The sequence below is a fragment of the Zeus faber genome, assembly GCF_960531495.2.
Source record: "Zeus faber genome assembly, chromosome: 5".
Taxonomy (NCBI): Eukaryota; Metazoa; Chordata; class Actinopteri; order Zeiformes; family Zeidae; genus Zeus; species Zeus faber.
This window is the reverse complement of record NC_137192.1, coordinates 37123790-37150859: the sequence shown is the minus strand read 5'-3', so window position 1 is coordinate 37150859 and position 27070 is coordinate 37123790. Positions and strand designations below refer to the sequence as shown.

The 27070-nt window shown below is 47.9% G+C and overlaps 2 protein-coding genes across 4 annotated transcripts in view; both read right to left on the bottom strand.

Moving 5' to 3' along the window:
* Nucleotides 1–1304: 1304 nt before the first annotated feature.
* On the bottom strand, nt 1305–17294 carry st3gal8 (ST3 beta-galactoside alpha-2,3-sialyltransferase 8). 3 transcript variants are annotated; one of them, XM_080000154.1, is made up of 10 exons: nt 17238–17294; nt 10662–10777; nt 10144–10529; nt 9903–10038; nt 9644–9830; nt 9136–9329; nt 8875–9054; nt 5951–5996; nt 5308–5427; nt 1305–3706 (listed from the first exon to the last, which is right to left on the bottom strand). In XM_080000154.1, exons 3-10 carry the CDS (start codon nt 10295–10297, stop codon nt 3539–3541), a joined length of 1185 nt encoding a protein of 394 aa, XP_079856280.1. In that variant the 5' UTR covers nt 10298–10529; nt 10662–10777; nt 17238–17294; the 3' UTR covers nt 1305–3538. The 3 variants fall into 3 exon arrangements, with proteins under 3 accessions (XP_079856280.1, XP_079856279.1, XP_079856281.1); XM_080000153.1 differs by having other exon boundaries at nt 10144–10777; XM_080000155.1 differs by lacking the exon at nt 5308–5427 and having other exon boundaries at nt 10144–10777.
* Nucleotides 17295–20915: 3621 nt separating this feature from the next.
* LOC307230001 (protein SSUH2 homolog) overlaps nt 20916–27070 on the bottom strand; it is a 25491-nt gene continuing 19336 nt past the window's right edge. The window contains exons 10-12 of the mRNA XM_080000160.1: nt 24506–24611; nt 21825–21932; nt 20916–21341 (exon numbers count right to left, since the gene is read on the bottom strand). Of these exons, the coding sequence (XP_079856286.1) occupies nt 21201–21341; nt 21825–21932; nt 24506–24611 (355 nt within the window). The 3' untranslated portion in view covers nt 20916–21200. The remainder of the gene's footprint in view (nt 21342–21824; nt 21933–24505; nt 24612–27070) is intronic.

Below are 27070 nucleotides of genomic sequence, written 5' to 3'. Positions count from 1 at the left end.
TCCCTGAGGGACACGGCCGCACTCCAACAAACCAGGAGCGACCTGGCAAACTGGCTCACTGCAATCCACAAGTCGTGGCTCCCGGGGAAAGACAAAGCCTGGATGTACCGACATGGAGTCCTGCCAAGGTGACTCTGGCCCCTTCTTGTTTATGAGGTGCCCGTGACAACTGTGGAGGCTCTGGGGAAAACCATCTGCCATTCCCTGCGGAGGTGGTTGGGGCTCCCTCGGTCCCAATGCAGGCTCGCCCTGTAGGGGAAGCTGCAGCTTCCCTTCAGCGCTTTGACAGAGGAATTCAGGGTCACGCGCGCCAGGGAGGTGATGATGTACAGAGTGATGTGATGTTAAAGTTAGCACAGCAGTATTCTGTGTGAGACCGGTAGGAAGTGGCTGGCACAGGAAGCAGTCGACAGAGCTGCGGCACGGCTGCGGCACAGCACTTTGGTCGGCAATGTGGCAGTGCGGTGGGCAGGACTGGGCAGTTTCCAAAGCCACGCTACGACAAAGCCAGAGGGAGGGAGAAGCAACAAAGGAAGTAAGGAAGACCGCCGAACCAAGATGGTCAGCATGTACCAACAAGGCGCTTGGTGGGAACATGCAGAACAGCGTAAGATCACCTGGTCAGAGCTCTGGAGAGCCGAAACAATGAGCATAAAGTTCCTCATCCAATCAGCGTATGATGTTCTTCCAAGCCCAGCCAATCTGCATCGTTGGGGCCTGGCTGACACGCCGGCACGCCAACTGTGCCAATAAAGCGGAATCTTGGAGCATATCCTGAGCTGCTGTTGGAAGGCATTGAGGGACGGACGGTACGACCAGGTCCTTAGGGCTTTGGCGACACAATCAGCGCAGCAGTTCAGAACAGCAAGAATCAGCACAGCACACTCAAGCGGTCCATCACCTTCGTCAGAGCTGGGGAGAAGGTACAACATCAGTCAGGCTCCTCGGCTGGGCTTCCTGCCACTGCAAGGGTGAAGTAGGCAGAGCTGATGTCTGAGTGCAGGAGCAACGGCTGGAAAGCCCGTGGCGAACCAGTCGGAGTTGGATGCCGGGGATTCACCGGCCAGTCATTGAACCGAACCCTCAAACTTCTTGGAGTTAAAGGTCAGCTCTGCAAAAGAGCGGTCAAAACATCTACATTAAAGTATGGATTATATTATGTGTTTTATGTTAATGTATGTATTGTGTATTATATAAATGTGTATCATTGTGTAATTACACTTTTTTATTAATCATTTTGTAGATTTATTAAAACAGTTTTTCCTCACGTGAAAAAAACAGAAGCTGAACATTTATTGATTTATTTTATTTATTATTGATTTTAAATCAGGGTTGAAATCAGAATCACACAATTCATTCACTGTGTGTGTTTGTGAAGAATACAGGATTAGATTGGGATTGCCACTGACTACAGGTTCTGAGTGGTTCTACTGTGTTCTGAGTGGTTCTACTGGGTTCTGAGTGGTTTTAGTTCCAACTGTATTAGTCCAGAAGGTGTCCCAGTTTGAACTCAATTAAAGACACACACGCACGCACACACACACACACACACACACACACACACACACACACACACACACACACACACACACACACACACACACACACACACACACACACACACACACACACACACACACACACACACACACACACACACACTGGAGATTCCTGATTTATCTCTAAAATCAAATAAAAAGGATAAAATCGAAGTTTTGATAAAACTTTGGTTTGACCTACTGGATCCGGGTGTAGGATAGGGATCAGGTGTAGGGTTTAGGATAGGGTTGTAGGATCAGGGTGTGGGGTGTAGGATCAGGGTATAGGGTGTAGGAAAGGGATCGGATGTAGGATTTAGGATCAGCATGTAAGGTGTAGGATCAGGGTATAGGGTGCAGGATAGGGATCAGGGTGTAGGATAGGGATCAGGGGTAGGGTTTAGGATAGGGGTGTAGGGTTTAGGGTAGGGGTGTAGGGTGTAGGGTTTAGGATAGGGTGTAGGATCATGGTGTAAGGTGTAGGATCAGGGTGTAGGCTTTAGGATAAGGATCAGGGTGTTGGTTAGGTATCAGGGTTTGATCCCATGATTGGGTGTAGGGTTTAGTATCAGGGTAGAATAGGGATCAGGGTGTAGGATAGGGGTCAGTGTGGAGGATGTAGGATAGGGGTGTAGAATAGGGATTAGGGTGTCAGCTGTAGGATAGGGGTGTCAGGTGTAGGATAGGGGTGTAGGGCAGGGATCAGGGTGTAGGGTGTAGGATAGGGCTCTAGGGTGTGGGATCGACTGTTGGGTTTAGAATAGGGGTGTATGGTGTAGAATAGGGATGAAGGGTGAAGTAGGATAGGGATCAGGTGGTGGGTAGGGATCGGGTGTAGGGTGTAGGATAGGGATCAGGGTGTAGATCGGGATCAGGATGTTGGGTGTAGTTTAGGGATCAGGGTGTAGGGTAGGGATCAGGGAGTAGGATAGGGGTGTAGGGTAGGGACCAGGGTGTAGAGTGTAGGATAAGGGTCAGGGTGTAGGGTGTAGAATAGGGGTGTAGGGTTTAGATAGGGATGTAGGATAGGGATCAGTGGGTAGGGTGTAGGATAGGGATCAGGGTGTCGGATGTAGGATAGGGATCACGATGTAGGGTGTAGGATAGGGAACAGGGTGTTGGGTAGGCATAGCGGTGTAAGGTGTAGGGTAGGGTAGGGATCAGGGTGTAGGGTGTAGGATGGGGATCAGGGTGTAGGGTGTAGGATGGGGATCCGGAGGTTTGGTGTAGGGTAGGGATCAGGGCGTAGGGTAGTGATCACGGTGTTGGGTGTAGGATAGGGGTGTAGGGTGTAGGATAGGGATCAGGGTGTCAGGTGTAGACTGTAGAATAGGGGTGTAGGGTAGGGATCAGGGTGTCAGGTGTACACTGTAGAATAGGGGTGTAGGGTAGGGATCAGGGTGTAGGGTGTAGGATAGGGATCAGGGTGTAGGATAGTAGTGTAGGAAAGGGATCAGGGTGTGGCGTGTAGGATAGGGGTGTAGGGTAGGGGTGTAGGGTGTATCTAAGGCCTCCAGACTGCAGCAGCTGTGTTCCTGTACCACAGTTGACATACATAATACAGCGGGTGGTGCTATGCACCTGCATTTGGTTCAATCCCCCAATGAAGTGAAAGAGGAAGAAGAAGCCTTGAAATGCATCGTGGGTTGCAACGTCTGAAGTGACCATGGGCGGTCTCCGGTTGCTTCTCCTCGTAGTGGCATGACCTCATCCAACATGGAGGTCATAGATGGCTCCTCCTCCATAGGAGATAATATAGACGCAGGCCCCTCCTACAAAAAGGGTTCTATATATGGAGGCTCCTCCCATATTAAAGTGTCTGTCGATTGTGGCTCCTTCCACAAAATGTTTTGGAGCTCATGACCCCTCCCACTTTAAGGCTTCAGCTAGTAGCTCCTCCCACATTGAAGCAACGTTCTTCAAACCATTGCTTGGTGACAGGGAGCTCTTCTCATCTTCTCACCATCTGTCTCCCCCCGTCTGTCCCTCCTGTCTGTCTCTCAGAGGTACAGCTTGATCCTGTCCTCCTTGGCCAGCCTCTGGATGACCTGCTGTTCATAGTCTGCGTTGTGGACACCTGTCTTCCTGAAGGCCCCAGCGTACAGGTTCTCCTCCCAGTAGTGGTGCCAGTTCCCGTCCTGGTCCGCCCCGTAGCCGAAGACAGACACCTGGAGAGGGAGACAGGGAGAGACAGACAGGCAGCTCAGATGGCAGCTGACTGTCTTACCTCCCTTAATTCAGCAACTCCACTCATGTTCCTTCTTCAATCACAAGGTTTAGTTTAGAAGCAGATAGACAAGACAGTGTGATACAAAATGGTCTGATAAATCACTTTGGACTAAACTGTCTGATCGATGAGGTAATGGTTAAGCTAAGTTATGGTAAGTTAAGTTACGCAAGTTATGGTAAGTTAAGTAAAGGTAAATTACGGTAAATTAAGTTAAGTTACTGTAAGTTACAGTAAATTACGGATTAAGTTAAATAATAATAATAATGGGGATGGTAGCTCAGGAGGTAGAGCTGGTGGTCTAGTGATCTAAAGGTTGCTGGTTGGATCCCAGGCTCCTCCTGCTAGCATGCTGTAGTGTCCTTGAGCAAGACACTTAACCCCTCATTGCTCCTGATGGCTGCGTCCGTCAGTGTTTGAACAATTGTAAGTCGCTTTGGATAAAAGCGTCTGATCAATGACTAAATGTAAATGTAAATGTAAATAACAGTAATCTATGGTAAATTAAGGCAAGTGAAATGAAGTAAAGTACAGTAAGTTAAGTTAAATTAAGTTAAGTTATGGTAAGTTAAGGTAAGTTAAGTTAAATGAAATTAAGTTAAGTTACGGTAAGTTTAGTTAAATTAAGTTAAATTACGATAATCTATGGTAAGTGAAGTGAAGTTACGGTCAGTTAAGTTAAATTAAGTTACGGGAAGCTAACGTAAGTTAAGGTAAATAAAGTTAGATAAAATTAAGTTAAATTATGGTAAGATTAGTACAATTAAGTTAAATTACGGTAAACTATGGTAATCCATGGTAAGTTATGGTAAGTGAAGTGAAGTTATTACGGTAAGTTAAGTTAATTAAGTTAAGTAACGGGAGGTTAAGTTAAATTAAGTTAAGTTATGGGAAGCTAAGGTAAGTTAAGGTCAGTGAAGTTAGATTAAATGAAGTTACAGTAAGTCAAGTTAAATTAAGTTAAGGTACGGTAAGTTAAATTACGGTAAGTTAAGTTAAATAAAGTTAAGTTACCGTTAGTTATGGTAAGTTACGGTAAGTTAAGTCGAATAAAGTTAAGTTACGGTAAGTTTAGTTAAATTAAGTAATCTACGGTAAATTATGGTAAGTGAAATTAAGTGAAGTGAAGTTACGGTAAGTTACAGTAAGTTAAGTTAAATCAAGTTAAGTTACGGTAAGTTACGGTTTGTTAAGTTAAATGAAACTAAGTTTAGTTAAATTAAGTTAAGTAATGTTAAGTTACAATAAATTACGGTAAGACAAGTTAAGTTACGGTAAGTTACGATAAGTCCAGTTAAATTAAGTTATGGTAAGTTAAGTTACGGTAAGTGTAGTTAAGCTCAGGTAAGTTAAGGTAAGTTATGGTAAGTTAAGATAAGTAAAGGTAACTTAAGTTAAGATAAGTGAAGGTAAGTTAAGGTAAATTACGGTAAGTGAAGTTAAGTTCAGGTAAGATCGGGTAAGTTACAGTAAATTACGGTAAGTTAAGGTAAAGTAAGGTAAGTTAAGGTAAGGTAAGTTAAGGTAAGTTAAGGTGCACACCCGGTCGCAGACGTGCAGAGCGTAGATCATGGCCACCATGCCGGTAGACGGGTAGCGGCCATGATGCTCCGTCCAGCGCTCGTGACAGTAGTGAAAGAACTCTGGGTTTACTACCAACACCTGGAGAGACAGACAGGTAGAGAGACAGAGGGGTCACTACCAACATCTACAGAGAGCGGTAGAGAGACAGACAGGTCACTACCAACACCTAGAGAGACAGGTAGAGAGTGAGACAGATCACGACCAACACCTGGAGAGACAGACAGGTAGAGAGACAGACAGGCAACTACCAACACCTGGAGAGACAGACAGCTAGAGAGACAGACAGGTCGCTACGAACACCCGGAGACAGGTAGAGAAACAGACAGGTCACTACCAACACCAAGAGAGACAGACAGGTAGAGAGAGACAGGTGACTACCAACACCTGGAGAGACAGACAGCTAGAGAGACAGACAGGTCACTACCAACACCAAGAGAGACAGACAGCTAGAGAGACAGACAGGTCACTACCAACACCTAGAGATAGAAAGACAGTCAGGCAGGAAGGCAGACAGATGTACAGATAGATATACAGACAGACAGACAGTCAGGTAGACAGTGGGACACAGACAGACAGACAGGAAGGCAGACAGACAGATTACCTTTTCTCGATCTGCTTTGATTCTCTGTTTAACTCTCATGTAAGTCCTACACAAAGAGAAATGAAACAATGAACGTAATCATTCATCCATCCACCCATCATCCATTCATCATCATCTATCCATCCATCACCCATTCATCCACCCATTCATCCATCCATAACCCATCCATCTATCATCCATTCATCCATTTTTCCATCCATCATCCATCCATCTGTTATCATCCATCCATCCATCCATCATCCATGCATTCATCATCCATCATCCATCCATCCATCATCCATTCTTCGATTAATCATCCATCCATCGATTCATCATCCATCCATCATCCATCCATCTATCTATCCATCATCCATCCATCATCCATCCATCTATCTATTCATCATCCATCCATCATCCATCGATTCATCATCCATCCATCATCCATCCATCTATCTATCCATCATCCATCCATCATCCATCCATCTATCTATTCATCATCCATCCATCATCCATCGATTCATCATCCATCCATCATCCATCGATTCATCATCCATCTATCCATCATCTATCCACGATCCATCCATGGTCAACCTTGGTATAATATAGTGAGCAGCACGACAGTGAGGGGAGTGATTTTGAAACGGTGTGTATTATTGTTCATTATTGACATGAAACAATAATAAACATCAAAGTGAGTTTCAGTAGAATTCAACCTGGAACTGAACACAACATAGAACTAACATGGAAATGTCCACTTCAATCTCTTTCATTTTCATTCTATTTATATGGTACTTCCCATTCCAAAATCAACGTCAATGAGAAAAAGATCAAGAAATCAAATCAACGTCAATGAGAAAAAGATCAAGAAATCAAATCAACGTCAATGAGAAAAAGATCAAGAAATCAAATCAACGTCAATGAGAAAAAGATCAAGAAATCAAATCAACGTCAATGAGAAAAAGATCAAGAAATCAAATCAACGTCAATGAGAAAAAGATCAAGAAATCAAATCAACGTCAATGAGAAAAAGATCAAGAAATCAAATCAACGTCAATGAGAAAAAGATCAAGAAATCAAATCAACGTCAATGAGAAAAAGATCAAGAAATCAAATCAACGTCAATGAGAAAAAGATCAAGAAATCAAATCAACGTCAATGAGAAAAAGATCAAGAAATCAAATCAACGTCAATGAGAAAAAGATCAAGAAATCAAATCAACGTCAATGAGAAAAAGATCAAGAAATCCAATCAACGTGCCTCTCTTGTCAGTGTTCTTGACAGGAAGTCCTCTGGGCTAGGCCTGCGTTAAAGCAACTGAATGAAATGAACGACTGCTGTTACTGAGTGACTCTTTAGAAGGCAGCGTGGAGCTCCGCTGGGACAGTCAGTACAACCTTACAATATTTTCAGGAATAAATACATCATTCTAATCTCATCTACTTTGTTCAAGTACAAACAAACATCTGACCTTTTCAACTCCACCACGACCTTCCATGACCTTGTATCTGCTACTTTAACACCAGGCTACATCAGCACAGTATGGTGTACATGTGACCGCCAGAGAATCACTAAATATATGACACTGATGGTCGTAGCATCTTGTCCAATCAGAGGATCAATACATTCATACATTACATTCATAGATTCTGTTTGTATTGATTAATTTCCGTCATTAAATCACACACACACACACACACACACACACACACACACACACACACACACACACACACACACACACACACACACACACACACACACACACACACACTTTTTCCATAGTTCCAGCATTTTAGAGACACCTGGAGAGGACACCAACACCAGTAGAGGACACCTACACTAGGAGAGGACACCAATCTTTCTTTCAATCTTTCTTTCAATCTTTCTTTCAGTCTTTCAATCTTTCTTTCAATCTTTATTTTTTTCAATCTTTCTTTCAATCTTTCAATGGAGGACACCAACACCCGGAGAGGACACCAACATCCGGAGAGGACACCAACATCCGGAGAGGACACCAACATCCGGAGAGGACACCAACACCCGGACAGGACACCAACACAAGAGAGGACACAACACCCAGAGAGAACACCAACACCCGGAGAGGACACAAACACCCGGAAAGGACACCAACACCCGGAGAGAACACCAACACCCAGAAAGAACACCAACACCCGGAGAGAACACCAACACCCGGAGAGGACACCAACACCCGGAGAGGACACCAACACCCGGAGAGGACACCAACACCCGGAGAGGACACCAACACCCGGAGAGGACACACATACAACTGGCTCTGGAAGGATAAGGACTGGCTGGAGCAGCAGCAGTGGCATGGTCAGTGTCCACAACATTTGACCTCAGGTTGGATGGAACAACTACAAAGTCAATCATCAACCTTCAAAGTGCCGTGGGAGCAGGTGCACTGCCCCCTGGTGGTGGAACATGGTGTTTGTTATGAACAGTCCATGACCAGCACAAAAGTCCAGTAACAAAGCAGTTTCCGAACTACGCCCTTCCAGGTTTCTCCATCATTGCCCACATGGAGGTGTTGCAGTCCCCTAGTAGAACTCAGGAGTCATCAGGTGGTTGGTTTTGCAGCAACACCCCTACTGGCTCTAAGAAGGAGGTGCACTCTGAACTGCTGATGAGGATGACCCGTCGGGCTCCGAGCCGCAGCAGGAGTCGCATCCCGATTGGAGTCCGACTCTTAGGATCCAGAACCGATGCCGCTGGGAGCTTAGACCGACTCGTCTCAACCTCTTGCTCAAGCTCCGCCTCCTTCCCCACGGGACGGGGCCGGGGTCCGGTGCTAGACTCACTCTAACTGCCGCCCGCCAGGCGCCGGACCGGACCCCGAGGATCCACCCTCCGGGTGGTGCAAGCCTCCATCACCCACGACTCATTTGACTGCGGTGAGACATTGCAGGACATGGCGCAGGGCGTACATGCTGATGTGTCCTGTAGAGAGCGCACTGCGCAGCCACTCCAGATCCCGGAGCTTGAACGGCAGCAGGACCAGACTGGCTCCGCCCACAACGTCCACAGCGCTCTCTGGATACAGGAAGTGATGCGTCGTTCTGTTCCCTACGTCCTGCTCGAAGCCCGCAGTGACCGCCTTGTTCATTCTACAGACAGACAGACAATTAGTAATATAATATTAGTATTGGCAGCGGTATCACTGATGTGTGTGTGTGTGTGTGCTCCACCTGATCACTGATGTGTGTGTGTCGATCAGTTTTCCGTTGCCGCTCTTGCGCAGGATGCCAGAGTTGCCGACAACCGCGCAACTACGGCAACGAGAGGGGAGGGGCTCCGCCCGCTGGGGGGGTGGCGAGATGACCTGGAAGAGCTGTGATGTCACTTCCTGTAGCGTCTGGTCGGTGCCGGACTGTTGTAAGCCCTGCACCACACAGTAACAATAATCAATGATGATCAATAATAATGCAGCTGGAATTGTGGGAAATCCAGAACAGGTCTGATGGACACGTTACCACATGAACCTCTAGTGTCCACTACCATGGACCCAGGACCAGCTAGTGAGCCACACTACAATAATACCACAATAGTACTACAACAATACTACAACAGTACTACAACAATACTTCCACTACTCAAACTCTAACTGTGGGACAGACAGACAGACAGACAGACAGACAGACAGACAGACAGACAGACAGACAGACAGACAGACAGACAGACAGACAGACACCTCACCAGCCACCACTGGAGGGCAGCAGGCTCCAGTTTGGGTTCTGGTTGGAGGAGCGGCTGCTGCTCGGGGTGGAAGTGCTGAGCAAACCAGGTGGAGCCACCCCGCTCCGAAACACAGGCGTCAGCACAGCCACAGGGCCTGCCGGGAGTCCGGGGGCCCCGAGAGGTCTGGGGGGTTGGAACCCGGGCCCTGGGACACAGGAAGCATCAGTAACTAGGGACAAACTGGATCCGCCAACAAATAAACCTCTGGCTCCGTCACCTTGCTTGGGCATGGCTCCTCCCCCGGTCAGTCCGGGCCCCTCCTGAGTACTGGGGCCCGGCTTGGAAGCCCGACCCGGGGCCTTGAGACCGGACGGACACGGAGCTGTCAGATACTGCGTCGGGGCCCTTGGACGCTAGAGACCAAAACCACAAGAGGGTTTTATCAGCCACTTACTCGTATGGTACACTAACAAAACATGTCAAACTAATAGTACGACTGTAAGATGCTGATGCATTACCATCCAGTGGCAGGGAAGGATTCCTCTGGATGTTCCAGCTGATTGGTGCCTTCAGAGACAGGAAGTGCTTCTTCTGGATGCTCTGACTGGCTAACATGAGGAAGAGGACCGCAGCAGAGATGGCAACCGCACACAACTTCCTCCTCAGCAACATGGTGGACGGATGGAGGGATGGCTGATGATGGATGGATGGATGGATGCTAGATGGATGGATGGAGGGATGGTGGATGATGGATGGATGATGATGAATGGATGATGGATGGATGGTTGCTAGATGGGTGGATGGAGGGATGGCGGATGATGGGATGGTGGATGATGGTGGAGGGATGGATGGATGTGTTGACAATGGAGGAGGGGGAAAGGAGGATAGACAGGATGATGGAGCGCTGAAGAAGGGCAGAGTGGGGAAGAGACAGACAAGTGGAGTCAAAGCTATATCAGCATGACCTGTCTGTCTGTCTTCCTCTCACTCTGTCTGTCTGTCTTCCTCTCACTCTGTCTGTCTGTCTTCCTCTCACTCTGTCTGTCTGTCTCCTCATTGTGTGAGTACATCTTTGGGTGAAAGGATCACTTCCTGTTCTGCAACATGTTGCCCTTGAGACTTTGTCAGCCACGCCCCCAAACTCTGGTCTGCCTGCAATACAGACAGACAGACAGACAGACAGACAGGCAGACATGTTATTTATCAGATGCTTTGTTAAGATTGAATTTCAGGTGGTCTCCAGGTGGACTTTTACCACTCCTGGAGCCTTTTGGGGCCTGGCCACTAGTAATGTGGTAGTTCTACTATCAATGTAGTTGAACACTGTAGTTCTATCCGTTAAACAGGGTAGTTCTACCAGTTAAACAGGGTAGTTCTACCCATTAAACAGGGTAGTTCTACGAGTTAAACAGGGTAGTTCTACGAGTTAAACTCTCTAGGTCGTCCTCAGACGAGCCTTCCATCGTTGTTTCCAGTCATCCCGGTTCTCCATACATCTGGCCAACTCGTTGGTGCTTTGTGCTCCCCATCATTCTTGAGTACATCCACATATGTTAAAGTGGGACGTCCTCGTGACCGGTGCCCATGTGTTGGCTCCCACAGTACCAGTTTGCTGGCTGGCAGCTCCTGGTGTCTTTGGCAGTGTCCTGCTAGTCTCATTCTCCTTACAGCAATCTTCTCGCTCACCGTTGGTATTCCCTCAGGCAGAATTCTGTTGGTTACATGTGTACTCTTGCTGATGCACTACACGCAACATCCTGGTGTAGCACCCGTCCAGGGACTTCTCTAGGGTTGGCTTCAGGGACCAGCATTCACTGCCATAGAGGAGAACGGACTCTACTGTCGCATAGAAGAAGCTGAGTTTGATTTGGCGGGGGAGGTTGGAGTTCCATACACTGGACATGCCGTTCAGGGCCCTCCATGCAGGTGCCTTCCTCACTTTCAGATCTTGCTCAGTTGAGTTGACCCATGAACCCAGGTACTTGAAGTCATCGACTTCTTTCAGCACAGTTCCTCCTGCTATAGTCAGGGGTTGATGTTCTGGTGGAACGTTATAGGTGATGACCTCAGTTTTCTTGGCGTTTAGCCTCAGGCCTACTTTGGCGCACTCCAGCTCTACCCTTTTCAGTAGTTCTTGTGCTTGTTCCACATTATTGGAGAGCAGACTGATGTCATCGGCATAATCAAGGTCTGTGAGGACCACTGCAGGATGTCGTCTTGACCTCCTTGGTGTTAGCGCGAAGCCAAGTTCCTGCTCTCGCCCGCTGATTGCCTTCCTGAGTGCGTAATCGAGGACTATGATGAAGAGGAAGGGGGCTAGTGTGTCCCCTTGCATAACGCCAGCCAGGATGTCAAACTCCTCGCTGTTGCCATCTGGGGTCATCACCTTGGCCCTTGTTCCTGCGTACATGGTTTCTATTGCTCGGAGTAGGTTGGGAGGAATTCCATACGCCCTAAGGATATTCACCATCATGCCTCTGTGGATCGAGTCAAAAGCCTTTTTGAAATCAATGAAGCACAGAACTGCCGTCAGGCTGTCCTTCCTCACCTCCTCAATTATTCTCCTGAGTGCCAAGATCTGGGCTGTTGTTGTTCTCCCCTCCCGAAAGCCGTTCTGGTTCTCCCTCAAATGAGGGTCGATGGCAGGTCTTATCCTGTTCAGTATCATGTGATTGTAGATCTTTGCAGGGATCCATGTCAGGCTAATGCCTCGGTAGTTGTCCGGTTTCGAGAGATCTCCAGCTTTGGGCACTGGGATGATGTTCAATAGAGACCACATATCAGGCGGCCGATTGTGCAGCAGAGCAAGGTTGCAGAAATCTAGAATGATGTCGTCGAGATCACATTTCTTCAGGACCTCTGGGGGTAGACCATCTGGACCGGCACTTTTCCCCACTTTCACGGTGGTTTTTGCCCTGGCGACCTCCCCAGCCGTGAAGGGACCATCATCAATTCCCAGGTCTTGGAGGACTGTTGGCACATCTTCCTCCACTGCTTCCGCAGTCTCTCCCAGCAGCCTCTGGAAGTGCCTGGCCCAGGTTGTCACCCTCTCCTCAGGGCTGTCTCCGTCAACCTGTCCCTCCTTGGTCCTCTTCCTCCCGGTCATTTCATTGATTACCCTCCAGGCCTCCCCATATCTCTGTCCACCTTGCGCTGCCTTCACTCTCTGCACTTTCTCCATCAGCTCCTCCCCTTTGATGGTGTCGTAGGTGTTGAAGAGAAGCTGTTTGGCTTCGTTCAGCTCCCTACGTCTCTCCACTGTTGGTACCCGCTCATAGTTGAGGCGGGCTTCCTCCACATACCCTCGCGCCGCTACTACCTCAGGGTGTTTCGATCGCCGGGAGGATCTGACTCTCTCCATCATGGGCACACATAGTTTGGTCGCCTCCTCGTTCGCAGCAATGAAACGCATGTATTCGTTGCTGGACTCCGCTCCTTTGTCCAGCTGCTGGAAACGCTTCCTCACTTCCTCCGTGTACCTGGTTTGAAGGCCAGGGTCGTTTGAGAACGTTTTCCCGTCCCGCTAGATCTTAGGACTTGGTTTGGGGACCCTGAGGCTCAGTCTCACCCGCACTGAGTTGGCCATCTGATGATATACGAAAGAAGAAGAAGAACCCGCATGGAGACCACGCGGTGGTCTGAGCCCACAGAACTGAATGTGGAGTATGGTTCTGCATTCATGATGGAGTTCCTCCACCTCTTCCTCACTAGGATGTAATCCAACTGTCGAAGCGTACCCGTGGCTCGATCTCGGAAGGTCCAAGGTCCATCAGATTGTGTTTGCTGCCAGCAGCTCGTGTTCCATGAGGAAGGCAGTGAGGTAGGCGCCGTTGTGGTTGGTAGAGTCGTGGTAAGGGAAGGGTGCGTCCTCTGGCCCAAGCCTTGCGTTGAAGTCCCCAAGGATTGCCAGGAAGTTGTGTGCTGGGACGTCTCGGACCGCTGTTACTAGGTCCTCAAAGAACTCCACCACCACGTCAGATGGTGCCACGCTGGTGGGTGAGTACACGACTATGACTGTTGTTACTGGGTTGCCCGAAAACTCTGCGATCAGGATCCTGTCTGTGTGGTGGTAAACACGACGAAGAGCCTTCCGCACTCGAGAACTCAGTATTAACCTGACGCCGCCTGTTGCGGCCTGGGCCTCGTTTCGCCACGCTGATGCAGAGATGAATGGCATCTCTCCACTCTGCTGTACACGATCGGGTCATCAGTGTGCACTCTTCTGTGTTCTTGGATTCCCAGGATCTCCACTTCCCATTCCTCAGCACAGTGTGCTAGCTCAATCAACCTCGCTTCTTCTCTCGCTGTGCATGCGTTGAAGGTTCCCATAACGAATGGTCTCCGACACCGCATGAGTGCACTGGACGGGGTGCTGTGATCGGACAGGACCCTCCCTGGGACACTCCCAGGGCTTGAGGTCCTGTCGTCATGGTGCCCTCCAGAAGGAGGACCTGCACCACCGTCCGCCGCGATGTTCCTGCGGATTCCTGCCGCTGGAAGTATAGGATTTGGGATGACTTTGTACTCCATGGTTGGCTTTACTATGCTGATAGCGGACTGTGGGGCGCAACTCCTCACAGTCCCGGTTTTAGTTCAGAGTGTCCTTCTCCTAGACGGGTTGCCATCCAAGGCTATGAGCCCCACCTGCCCATGCTATTTAACCCATAGCTGGGACAGTGGTTGGCAGACGCCAGGGCTTGTCCACACACCGTTGGGCCTGCGCGCCTTGCCTCTGGGGCCCACTGCTGCTCTGAGATCTCCTACAGTTTGGCCTGGGACCTCGCGATACCCAGTTACCGTGTGTGGCCAGCGGAGGCACTGCAGAAGTCTTGGCGATGGAGATGCTATGTACTGACCTCGGAAGACTAATGCACTCGGCTTCCTTTACCCAAGACTGGGTTGGTCAGCAGCAGGAACTAAGGGAGGGGAGTCACATGCATCTCTACAAGCAACATCTCTCTAGTATGCTGCACTAGACGCATCAATACACCCTACGAGCTCTCGCCCGCTCACACAAACAGGGTAGTTCTACGAGTTAAACAGGGGAGTTCTACTCGTTAAACAGGGGAGTTCTACTCGTTAAACAGCCAAGTTCTACTCGTTAAACACGGTAGTTCTCCCTAGTTAAACACGGTAGTTCTCCTAGTTAACATGGTAGTTCTCCCTAGTTAACATAGTAGTTCTCCCTAGTTAAACATGGTAGTTCTACTTGTTAAACATGGTAGTTCTCCCTAGTTTAACATGGTAGTTCTACCTAGTTAATCATGGTAGTTCTCCCTAGTTAAACAGGGTAGTTCTACGAGTTAAACAGGGTAGTTCGACTAATTCAACATGGTAGTTCTACCAAGTTAAACATGGTAGTTCTACTAGTTAAACATGGTAGTTCTCCCTAGTTAAACATGGTAGTTCTACCAAGTTAAACATGGTAGTTCTACCTAGTTAAACATGGTAGTTCTACCTAGTTAAACATGGTAGTTCTACCTAGTTAAACATGGTAGTTCTACCTAGTTAAACATGGTAGTTCTACCTAGTTAAACATGGTAGTTCTACCTAGTTGAACATGGTAGTTCTACCTAGTTGAACATGGTAGTTCTACCTAGTTGAACATGGTAGTTCTCCCTAGTTAAACATGGTATTTCTACTCGTTAAACATGGCAGTTCTACAAGTTAAACATGGCAGTTCTCCCTAGTTAAACATAGTAGTTCTACTCGTTAAACATGGTAGTTCTACAAGTTAAACATGGTAGTTCTCCCTAGTTAAACATGGTAGTTCTACAAGTTAAACATGGCAGTTCTACAAGTTAAACATGGCAGTTCTACAAGTTAAACATGGCAGTTCTACAAGTTAAACATGGTAGTTCTCCCTGTTAAACATGGTAGTTCTCCCTAGTTAAACATGGTAGTTCTACTCGTTAAACATGGTAGTTCTACAAGTTAAACATGGTAGTTCTCCCTAGTTAAACATGGTAGTTCTCCCTAGTTAAACATGGTAGTTCTACTCGTTAAACATGGTAGTTCTCCCTTGTTAAACATGGTAGTTCTCCCTAGTTAAACATGGTAGTTCTACAAGTTAAACATGGTAGTTCGCCCTAGTTAAACATGGTAGTTCTCCCTAGTTAAACATGGTTGTTCTACAAGTTAAACATGGTTGTTCTACAAGTTAAACATGGTAGTTCTCCCTAGTTAAACATGGTAGTTCTACTCGTTAAACATGGTAGTTCTCCCTAGTTAAACATGGTAGTTCTCCCTAGTTAAACATGGTAGTTCTACAAGTTAAACATGGTAGTTCTACAAGTTAAACATGGTAGTTCTCCCTAATTAAACATGGTAGTTCTCCCTAGTTAAACATGGTAGTTCTCCCTAGTTAAACATGGTAGTTCTACTCGTTAAACATTGTAGTTCTCCCTAGTTAAACATGGTAGTTCTACAAGTTAAACATGGTAGTTCTCCCTAGTTAAACATGGTAGTTCTCCTCGTTAAACATGGTAGTTCTACAAGTTAAACATGGTAGTTCTATTCGTTAAACATGGTAGTTCTACTCGTTAAACATGGTAGTTCTCCCTAGTTAAACATGGTAGTTCTACAAGTTAAACATGGTAGTTCTACAAGTTAAACATGGTAGTTCGCCCTAGTTAAACATGGTAGTTCTACAAGTTAAACATGGTAGTTCTCCCTAGTTAAACATGGTTGTTCTACAAGTTAAACATGGTTGTTCTACAAGTTAAACATGGTAGTTCTCCCTAGTTAAACATGGTAGTTCTACAAGTTAAACATGGTAGTTCTACAAGTTAAACATGGTAGTTCTACTCGTTAAACATGGTAGTTCTCCCTAGTTAAACATGGTAGTTCTACAAGTTAAACATGGTAGTTCTCCCTAGTTAAACATGGTAGTTCTACAAGTTAAACATGGTAGTTCGCCCTAGTTAAACATGGTAGTTCTCCCTAGTTAAACATGGTAGCTCTACAAGTTAAACATGGTAGTTCTACAAGTTAAACATGGTAGTTCTCCCTAGTTAAACATGGTAGTTCTACAAGTTAAACATGGTAGTTCGCCCTAGTTAAACATGGTTGTTCTACAAGTTAAACATGGTAGTTCTACAAGTTAAACATGGTAGTTCTCCCTAGTTAAACATGGTTGTTCTACAAGTTAAACATGGTTGTTCTACAAGTTAAACATGGTAGTTCTACTCGTTAAACATGGTAGTTCTCCCTAGTTAAACATGGTAGTTCTCCCTAGTTAAACATGGTAGTTCTACTCGTTAAACATGGTAGTTCTACTCGTTAAACATGGTAGTTCTCCCTAGTTAAACATGGTAGTTCTACTCGTTAAACATGGTAGTTCTACTCGTTAAACATGGTAGTTCTCCCTTGTTAAACATGGTAGTTCTCCCTAGTTAAATATGGTAGTTCTACTCGTTAAACATGGTAGTTCTCCCTTGTTAAACATGGTAGTTCTCCCTAGTTAAATATGGTAGTTCTCCCTTGTTAAACATGGTAGTTCTCCCTAGTTAAATATGGTAGTTCTCCCTAGTTAAACTAGTCCTCCACCCTAACTTGTTTCTAAACAAAGTTTGAAGCAAGGTTTTACTTTACAACTTTTAAAGTCTCTTACTTTGCTGCGCAGATCAGACCGGAAGCTGCTTCTTTGTGCGCTGATTTGAGACGAAGCCCCGCCCCCCAGTAGCAGTCAGCAGGCCCGTGCGTCTGCGCGTGCGCGGCAGGAGGGTTTCATCTGAGCTCCGTCAGCTTCGCTGGCTCCGCCCACACTGTGACTTCAACACTCCTTGGACACGCCCACTCGGTGACTCCGTCTCCTCGGGGTCTTGCCGGTGTCCAGCTGTCTACACGCCGACGACTACTACTACTACTACTACTACTACTACTACTACTACCAATACACTACTACTACTACACTACTACTACTACAATACTACTACTACTACTACTACTAATACAATACAACTACTACTACTACTACCAATACACTACTACTACTACTACTACTACTACTACTACTACCAATACACTACTACTACTACACTACTACTACAATACTACTACTACTACTACTACCAATACACTACTACTACTACTACTACTACTACCAATACACTACTACTACTACACTACTACTACAATACTACTACTACTACTACTACTAATACAATACAACTACTACTACTACTACCAATACACTACTACTACTACTACTACTACTACTACCAATACACTACTACTACTACACTACTACTACAATACTACTACTACTACTACTACTAATACAATACAACTACTACTACTACTACGAATACACTACTTCAACTACTACTACTACTACTACTACACTACTAATACACTACTACTACTACTACTACGAATACACTACTGCCACTACTACTACTAATACTCCTGCAATACGATGACCACTACTACACTACTTATACAGAAATACTACTACACTACTAATACACTACTACTACTTTACTACTACTGCTACTAATATACTACTACTGCTATACAATTACTTCTACTGCTATACTACTACTACTACACTACTACTACGACTACTACGCTAATACTACTACTAATGATAATACACTACTACTACTACGACTAATACTACACCAGTACTACTACTACTACTTTACTACTACAACTCTAATTCACTACTAATACACTACTACTACTACTACTCCTACTAATCACCACTACCACTATGACACTACTACTAGCACTACTACTAATACAGTACTACTACTACACTACTACAACTACTACTACTACCTACAGCAGTTGATTCCGATATTTTCTGGACACAAAGACAAGTCAATCATTTGAAAATTAGTATTTATTGGTGGGTCAGTTTTTGGCAGGAAGTGACCAGAGCAGCAGGACGAGTCTGGATGAGGATTTGGTGGAACATGGTAAACAGTGAGAAGGAAATACCGCTGTGACACGCCACAACGCACCAGCAGATAGTCCCGCCCCTTCCTGTCCAAACAGGAAACCAGCGGCTGAGACATTTTCAAACAGCATTTGATCCCAATTCATATCATCATGTGTGTGTTAGTGTGTATCAGTGTGTGTGCACATGCAGTGTGTGTGCGTGTGAGTATGTAGTGTGTGTGTATATAGTGTATGCGTGTGTGTGTAGTGTGTATAGTGTATATATAGCGTGTATAGTGTGTGTGTGTGTATATAGCGTGTGTGTGTGTGTGAGTATGTAGTGTGTGTGTATATAGTGTATGCGTGTGTGTGTAGTGTGTATAGTGTATATATAGCGTGTATAGTGTGTGTGTGTGTATATAGCGTGTGTGTGTGTGTGTGAGTATGTAGTGTGTGTGTATATAGTGTATGCGTGTGTGTGTAGTGTGTATAGTGTATATATAGCGTGTATTGTGTGTGTGTGTGTATATAGTGTATGCGTGTGTGTGTAGTGTGTATAGTGTATATATAGCGTGTATAGTGTGTGTGTGTGTATATAGCGTGTGTGTGTGTGAGTATGTAGTGTGTGTGTATATAGTGTATGCGTGTGTGTGTAGTGTGTATAGTGTATATATAGCGTGTATAGTGTGTGTGTGTGTATATAGCGTGTGTGTGTGTGTGTGAGTATGTAGTGTGTGTGTATATAGTGTATGCGTGTGTGTGTAGTGTGTATAGTGTATATATAGCGTGTATTGTGTGTGTGTGTGTATATAGTGTATGCGTGTGTGTGTAGTGTGTATAGTGTATATATAGCGTGTATAGTGTGTGTGTGTGTATATAGCGTGTGTGTGTGTGAGTATGTAGTGTGTGTGTATATAGTGTATGCGTGTGTGTGTAGTGTGTATAGTGTATATATTGTGTGTATAGTGTGTGTGTGTGTATATAGTGTATGTGTGTGTGTGTAGTGTGTATAGTGTATATATAGTGTGTATAGTGATGTGTGTGTATATAGTGTGTGTGCGTGTGTAGTGTATATAGTGTATATATAGTGTGTATAGTGTATGTGTGTGTGTGTATATAGTGTGTGTGTGTGTGTGTAGTGTGTATAGTGTATATATAGCGTGTATAGTGTGTGTGTGTGTATATAGCGTGTGTGTGTGTGTATATAGTGTATGCGTGTGTGTGTAGTGTGTATAGTGTATATATAGTGTGTATAGTGTGTGTGTGTGTATATAGTGTATGCGTGTGTGTGTAGTGTGTATAGTGTATATATAGTGTGTATAGTGTGTGTGTATATAGTGTGTGTGTGTGTAGTGTGTATAGTGTATATATAGTGTGTATAGTGTATGTGTGTGTGTGTATATAGTGTGTGTGTGTGTGTATATAGTGTATGCGTGTGTGTGTAGTGTGTATAGTGTATATATAGCGTGTATAGTGTGTGTGTGTGTATATAGCGTGTGTGTGTGTGAGTATGTAGTGTGTGTGTATATAGTGTATGCGTGTGTGTGTAGTGTGTATAGTGTATATATTGTGTGTATAGTGTGTGTGTGTGTATATAGTGTATGTGTGTGTGTGTAGTGTGTATAGTGTATATATAGTGTGTATAGTGATGTGTGTGTATATAGTGTGTGTGCGTGTGTAGTGTATATAGTGTATATATAGTGTGTATAGTGATGTGTGTGTATATAGTGTGTGTGCGTGTGTAGTGTATATAGTGTATATATAGTGTGTATAGTGTATGTGTGTGTGTGTATATAGTGTGTGTGTGTGTGTGTAGTGTGTATAGTGTATATATAGCGTGTATAGTGTGTGTGTGTGTATATAGCGTGTGTGTGTGTGTATATAGTGTATGCGTGTGTGTGTAGTGTGTATAGTGTATATATAGTGTGTATAGTGTGTGTGTGTGTATATAGTGTATGCGTGTGTGTGTAGTGTGTATAGTGTATATATAGTGTGTATAGTGTGTGTGTATATAGTGTGTGTGTGTGTAGTGTGTATAGTGTATATATAGTGTGTATAGTGTATGTGTGTGTGTGTATATAGTGTGTGTGTGTGTGTGTGTAGTGTGTATAGTGTATATATAGTGTGTATAGTGTGTGTGTGTGTGTGTATATAGTGTGCGTGTATATCGTGTGTGTGTGTGTATAGTGTATATAGTGTGTGTACAGTGAGTATATAGTGTGTATATTGTGTGTATAAGGTGTATAGTGTGTGTTTAGTGTGTATTTAGTATGTATATAGTATATATATAGTGTGTATAGTGTGTATATAGTGTGTACATAGTGTGTATAGTGTGTGTATAGTGGGTATATAGTGTGTGTATAGTGTGTGTATAGTGTGTATAGTGTATGTATAGTATATATAGTGTGTATATAGTGTATATAGTGTGTACATAGTGTGTATAGTGTGTGTATAGTGGGTATATAGTGTGTGTATAGTGTGTATAGTGTGTGTATACTGTGTGTATAGTGTGTGTCTAGTGTGTACATAGTGTGTATAGTGTGTACATAGTGTGTATAGTGTGTATATAGTGTGTATAGTGTGTACATAGTGTGTATATAGTGTGTATAGTGTGTATAAAGTGTGTATATAGTGTGTATATAGTGTGTATACAGTGTGTAGAGGGTGTGTATACAGTGTGCAGTGTGTGTTAGAGCAGCACACAGCAGCAGGTGGCAGGGTAGTCGCTGGCTGTGACCTGGTGTTCGTTGCCGTAGACGTAGTAACAGTAAGAACCTTCTTTCCAGGTGTAGTTCACCTTGGTCACGGGGATCAGCTCCACTGTCTGTCTCTATGGCAGACAGACGGGCAGACAGACAGACAGACAAACAGGCAGACAGGGTCATGTAATGTTACAGAATTTCCACTTCAAACCCGAGCAGAGCGGCTCGCGGTGCAGCTAATCTTCATGTGGTGACCGTGTTGGTGACGGTGTTAATGACTCACACCTGGTCGTGTTGTCATGTGGTGCGGTCTCATCTCACTTCATATTCAGGGTTTAGGTTTCAGGGTGGAGGTCGCAGAGGTATGGTGTAGGTTGCAGGGTGTAGGGTGGAGGTTGCAGGGTGTAGGGTGTAGGTTGCAGGGTGTAGGTTGCAGGGTGTAGGGTGGAGGTTTTAGGGTGTAGGGTGTAGGTCGTCGGGTGGAAGTTGCAGGGTGTAGGGTGTAGGTTGCAGGCTCTAGGGTGTAGGTTGCAGGTTGTAGGTTTCAGGGTGTAGGGTGGAGGTTTCAGGGTAGAGGTTGCAGGGTGGGGGTAGCAGGGTGGAGGTCTCACCTGCTGCAGAATGCTGCTGCTCTGTGTGAACTTGGCCTGATGTTCTGTGACCAGACGCTCAGACGCTTCAGAGACGGAGGAATCAGGAAAACCCAGGAGTGGATACACCTGGGGAGGAGTCACCGTCAGACAGACAGGCGGACAGACAGACAGACGGACGGGCGGGCGGGCGGGCGGACAGACGGGCAGACAGGCGGGCGGGCGGGCGGGCGGGCGGACGGACGGACAGACAGACAGGCGGGTGGGTGGGCGGACAGACGGGCAGACAGGCGGGCGGGCGGGCGGGCGGACAGACGGGCAGACAGGCGGGCGGGCGGGCGGGCGGGCGGGCGGACGGACGGACAGACAGACAGGCGGGTGGGTGGGCGGACAGACGGGCAGACAGGCGGGCGGGCGGGCGGGCGGACAGACGGGCAGACAGGCGGGCGGGCGGGGGGCGGGCGGGCGGACGGACGGACAGACAGACAGGCGGGTGGGTGGGCGGGCGGACGGAAAGACAGACGGGTGGACGGGCGGGCGGATGGACAGACAGACGGGTGGGCGGGCGGGCGGGCGGGTGGACGGACAGACGGGTGGGCAGGCAGGCGGGCGGACAGACAGACAGACAGACAGACGGGCAGGCGGGCGTACAGACAGACAGACGGGTGGGCGGGCGGACAGACAGACAGACAGACGGGCAGGCGGGCCGACGGACAGACAGGCAGACAGACAGACAGACGGGCGGGTGGACAGACAGACAGGCAGACAGACGGACGGGCGGGCGGGCGGGCGGGCGGACCGACGGACAGACAGGCAGGTGGACGGGCAGGCAGGCGGGCGGGCGGCCGGCCGGACTGACAGACAGACAGGCGGGTGGACGGGCGGACGGGCGGGCGGGCGGACAGACAGACAGACGGATGGGCAGGCGGACGGACAGACAGACAGGCGGGTGGAAGGGCGGGCGGATGGACAGACAGACAGACGGGTGGGCGGGCGGACGGACAGACAGACGGGTGGGCGGGCGGGCGGGCGGACGGACGGACAGACAGGCGGGTGGACGGACGGGCGGGCGGCCAGACAGACAGGCAGGCGGGTGGACGGGCGGGCGGGCGGACTGGCGCACAGACAGACAGACAGACAGGCGGGTGGACGGGCGGGCGGGTGGACAGACAGACAGACAGACAGACAGGCGGGTGGACGGGCGGGCGGGCGGATGGACAGACAGACAGACGGGTGGGTGGGCGGACGGGTGGGCAGGCGGGCGGGCGGACAGACGGGTGGGCAGACAGACAGACAGACAGACAGACAGACAGGCAGGCAGGCAGACAGACAGACAGACAGACAGGCGGGCGGGCAGACGGACAGGCAGGCAGGCGGGCGGGCAGACGGACAGGCAGGCAGACAGACAGACGGACGGACGGACAGACAGACGGGTGGGCAGGCGGACAGACAGGCGGGCGGGCAGACGGGCGGGCGGACGGACGGACGGACGGCGGACAGACAGACAGACAGACAGGCAGGCAGGCAGGCAGGCAGGCAGGCAGGCAGACAGACAGACAGACAGGCGGGCGGGCAGACGGACAGGCAGGCAGGCAGACAGACGAACAGACGGACAGACGGACAGACAGGCGGGTGGGCGGGCAGGCGGGTGGACGGACAGACGGGTGGGCAGGCGGGCGGGCGGACAGACAGACAGACAGACAGACGGGTGGGCAGGCGGGCGGACAGACAGACAGACAGGCAGGCGGGCGGGCGGGCGGATGGACAGACAGGAGGGTGGATGGACATGCGGATGGCCAGAAAGACAGGCAGGCGGGTGGACGGACGGGCGGGCGGATGGACAGACAGACAGACGGGTGGGCGGGCGGGCTGGTGCACAGACAGACAGACAGGCGGGTGGACGGGCTGGCAGGCGGACGGACGGACAGACAGACAGACGGGTGGGCGGCGGACGGACGGACGGACGGCGGACAGACAGACAGACAGACAGACAGGCAGGCAGGCAGACAGACAGACAGACAGACAGACAGACAGGCGGGCGGACGGACAGGCGGGCGGACGGACAGGCAGGCAGGCAGACAGACGGACAGACAGACAGGCGGGCGGACGGACGGGCGGGCGGACGGACAGACAGGCAGGCATACAGACAGACGGACAGACAGACAGGCGAGCAGAGGGACGGGCGGGCGGATGGACAGACAGGCAGGCAGGCAGGCAGACAGACAGACAGACAGACGGACAGGCAGGCGGACAGACGGACAGGTAGGCAGGCGGACAGACGGACAGATGGACAGACGGACAGACGGACGGACAGGTGGACAGGCAGGCAGACAGACAGACAGATGGACGGATGGACAGGCAGGCAGGCAGACAGACAGACAGACAGACGGACAGACAGACAGACAGACAGGCGGGCAGACGGACAGACAGACAGGCAGGCAGGCAGACAGACAGACGGACGGACAGACAGACAGGCAGGCAGAGGGACAGACGGACAGACAGGCGGGCAGACAGACAGACAGGCAGGCAGACAGACAGACGGACAAACAGACAGGCAGGCAGACAGACAGACAGAAAGGCGGGCGGGCAGACGGATGGGCGGGCGGATGGACAGACAGGCAGGCAGGCACACAGACAGACAGGCGGATGGACAGACAGACAGACAGGCAGATGGACAGACAGACAGCCAGGCAGACACTTACTAGGTTCTGGGTGGTTTTAAAAAGCTCCTTCCCAGTGATGGAGCTCAGGTCTTCAGCCTTTAAACCACCAGACTGCACCACCACATGGTCCTCCACCCAGTTGTTCCTACACACACACACACACACACACACACACACACACACACACACTGTGTAGTAGTAGTGTAGTAGTCGTGTCTTAGTAGTAGTAGTGGTAGTAGTAGTAGCATTAATACTAGTAGTAGTAGTAGTGGTAGTAGTAGTATTTGTATAACAAATAATCTCTTGAACTTGAACTAGTAGTAGTAGTAGTAGTAGTAGTATTAGAACTAGTAGTACTGTTTTAGTTGTAGTAGTACTGGTGGTAGTAGTATTAGTACTAGTAGTAGTAGTAGTAGTAGTAGTACTAGTAGTAGTGTTTTAGTGGTGGTAGTAGTAGTTTTAGTACTAGTTGTAGTGGTGGTAGTAGTATTGGTACTAGTAGTAGTAGTAGTATTAGTACCAGTAGAAGTAGTAATGTATTAGCAGTAGTGGTGGTAATAGTATTAGTACTAGTACTAGTACTAGTATTAGTAGTCACAGTAGTGTTTTAGTCGTAGTAGTAGTAGTGGTGGTAATAGTATTAGTACTAGTAGTGGTATTAGTATTATTAGTAGTAGTGTATAAGTAGTAGTAGTAGTAATGGTGGTAGTATTAGTACTACTAGTAGTAGGAGTAGTGGTGGTAGTATTAGTACTACTAGTAGGCCCCTTTTACATCGCGGGAATTAGCCAAGGTCAAAGCCTCCCTGAGGCAGGGGAAGGCGGCTGGACCTGACGGCATCCCCCCCAGAGGCTGTCAAGAACTGAATGAAGAACGATGACGTCATCTTGGAGGTCTGCAACCAGGCTCTAATGGAAAATGTCATGCCGGAAATATGGTCACTCTCACACGTCATCCCGGGACCAAAATCTGGAGATCTCTCAAGACCTGACAATTGCCGTGGTATCAGCCTGACCTGTATCATTGCAAAAATGTTCACCCGCATGATACTAAACAGGATACGGAGTGCTATCGACCCTCCCCTCAGGGAAAACCAAAACGGGTTCCGAGAGGGTAGAACCACATTAGCCCAGATCCTTGCGTTAAGAAGTATCATCGAAGAGGTAAAGAGGAACAACCTGGCGGCGGTGATGTTTCATCGACTTCAAGAAGGCCCTCGACACCATCCACAGAGGAATGATGTTGAGAATAGTCAAGGCCTACGATGTTCCTCCCAACCTACTCTGCCAAAGGGACCATGTACACGGGAACGAGAGCCCAAGTGACAACGCCGGACGGTAACAGCGAGGAGTTCAACATCCAAACCGGAGTGCTGCAGGAAGACACCCTCGCCCCCTTCCTTTTCATTATAGTATTGCACTATGCTCTGAGACAAGCCATCAAAGGAAGGGAGCCGGAGCTCGGCTTCACTATCGCACCCAGAAGGTCCACGAGACACCCTGCAGAAACCCTGACAGACCTGGACTACGCTGATGACATCTGCCTGCTATCTAACAACGTGAAGCAGGCACAGGATCTCCTGACCAGAGTTGAGCTAGAGTGTGCTAAGGTCGGCCTCATGCTAAACGCAAAGAAAACCGAGGTCATGACCTACAACATGCCCCAGGAACACCCACCCCTAATAACAACAGAAGGCTCAGTGCTAAAAGAGGTCAATGACTTTAAATACCTGGGCGCGTGGGTCGACTCCACGGAAAAGGACCTTAATGTGAGGAAAGCACTTGCCTGGAGAGCACTTAATGGCATGACCAGTGTGTGGAAATCCAACCTCCCCCGACACATCAAGATCAGCTTCTTCTCTGCCACCGTGGAGTCCGTTTTCCTATACGGCTGCGAGTGCTGGACACTACGAAGGCCCTGCTGAAGTCCCTGGATGGGTGCTACACCTGAATGTTACGTGTGGTACTGAACATCAACCAGGACCAACACATTACCAACCAACGTCTGTATGGGGCACTACCCAGTGTATCAGAGAAGATGGCAGTAAGGAGGATGAGACTAGCAGGCCGTCGCCACCGCCACCGAGAACTCCCGGCCAAAAAGCTTGTACTGTGGGAACCAACACACAGGCATGGATCAAGAGGACGTCTCGCATCCACCTCTGTGGACGTGCTGAGGAAAGATGCTGCTGCAGAAAGCACAAAGGAGCTGCTCAGGTGTGTGGAGAACAGGGATGACTGGAGACGCCGATGGAAGGCTCGTCTGAGGACCACGTAGAGAGAGTACTAGTAGTCATACTCATGTATAAGTTGTAGTTGTAGTGGTGATAATAGTATTAGTACTAGTAGTAGTAGAACTGTATTAGTAGTGGCAGTAGTGGTATTAGCACTAGTAGTTAATTACTTGTAGTAGTAGTATTAGTACTAGTAGAAGTAGTAGTAGTAGTAGTATTAGCAGTACTAGTAGTAGTAGTAGTAGTAGTGTACTAGTATTAGTAGTAGTTGTTGCAGTAGTATTAGTACTAGTAGTAGTAGTACTGTATTAGTAGTGGCAGTAGTGGTATTAGCACTAGTAGTTAATTACTTGTAGTACTAGTAGTAGTAT

Coding starts and splice junctions, on each gene's coding strand:
- st3gal8 (XM_080000153.1), bottom strand. CDS start 10,297: ATGTTGCTGAGGAGGAAGTTGTGTGCGGTTGCCATCTCTGCTGCGGTC. Junction 9,055..9,135: donor ACACACACATCAGTGATCAG/GTGGAGCACACA, acceptor GTCTGTCTGTAG/AATGAACAAGGCGGTCACTG. Junction 5,997..8,874: donor TCTACAGGACACATCAGCAT/GTACGCCCTGCG, acceptor CTCTTTGTGTAG/GACTTACATGAGAGTTAAAC.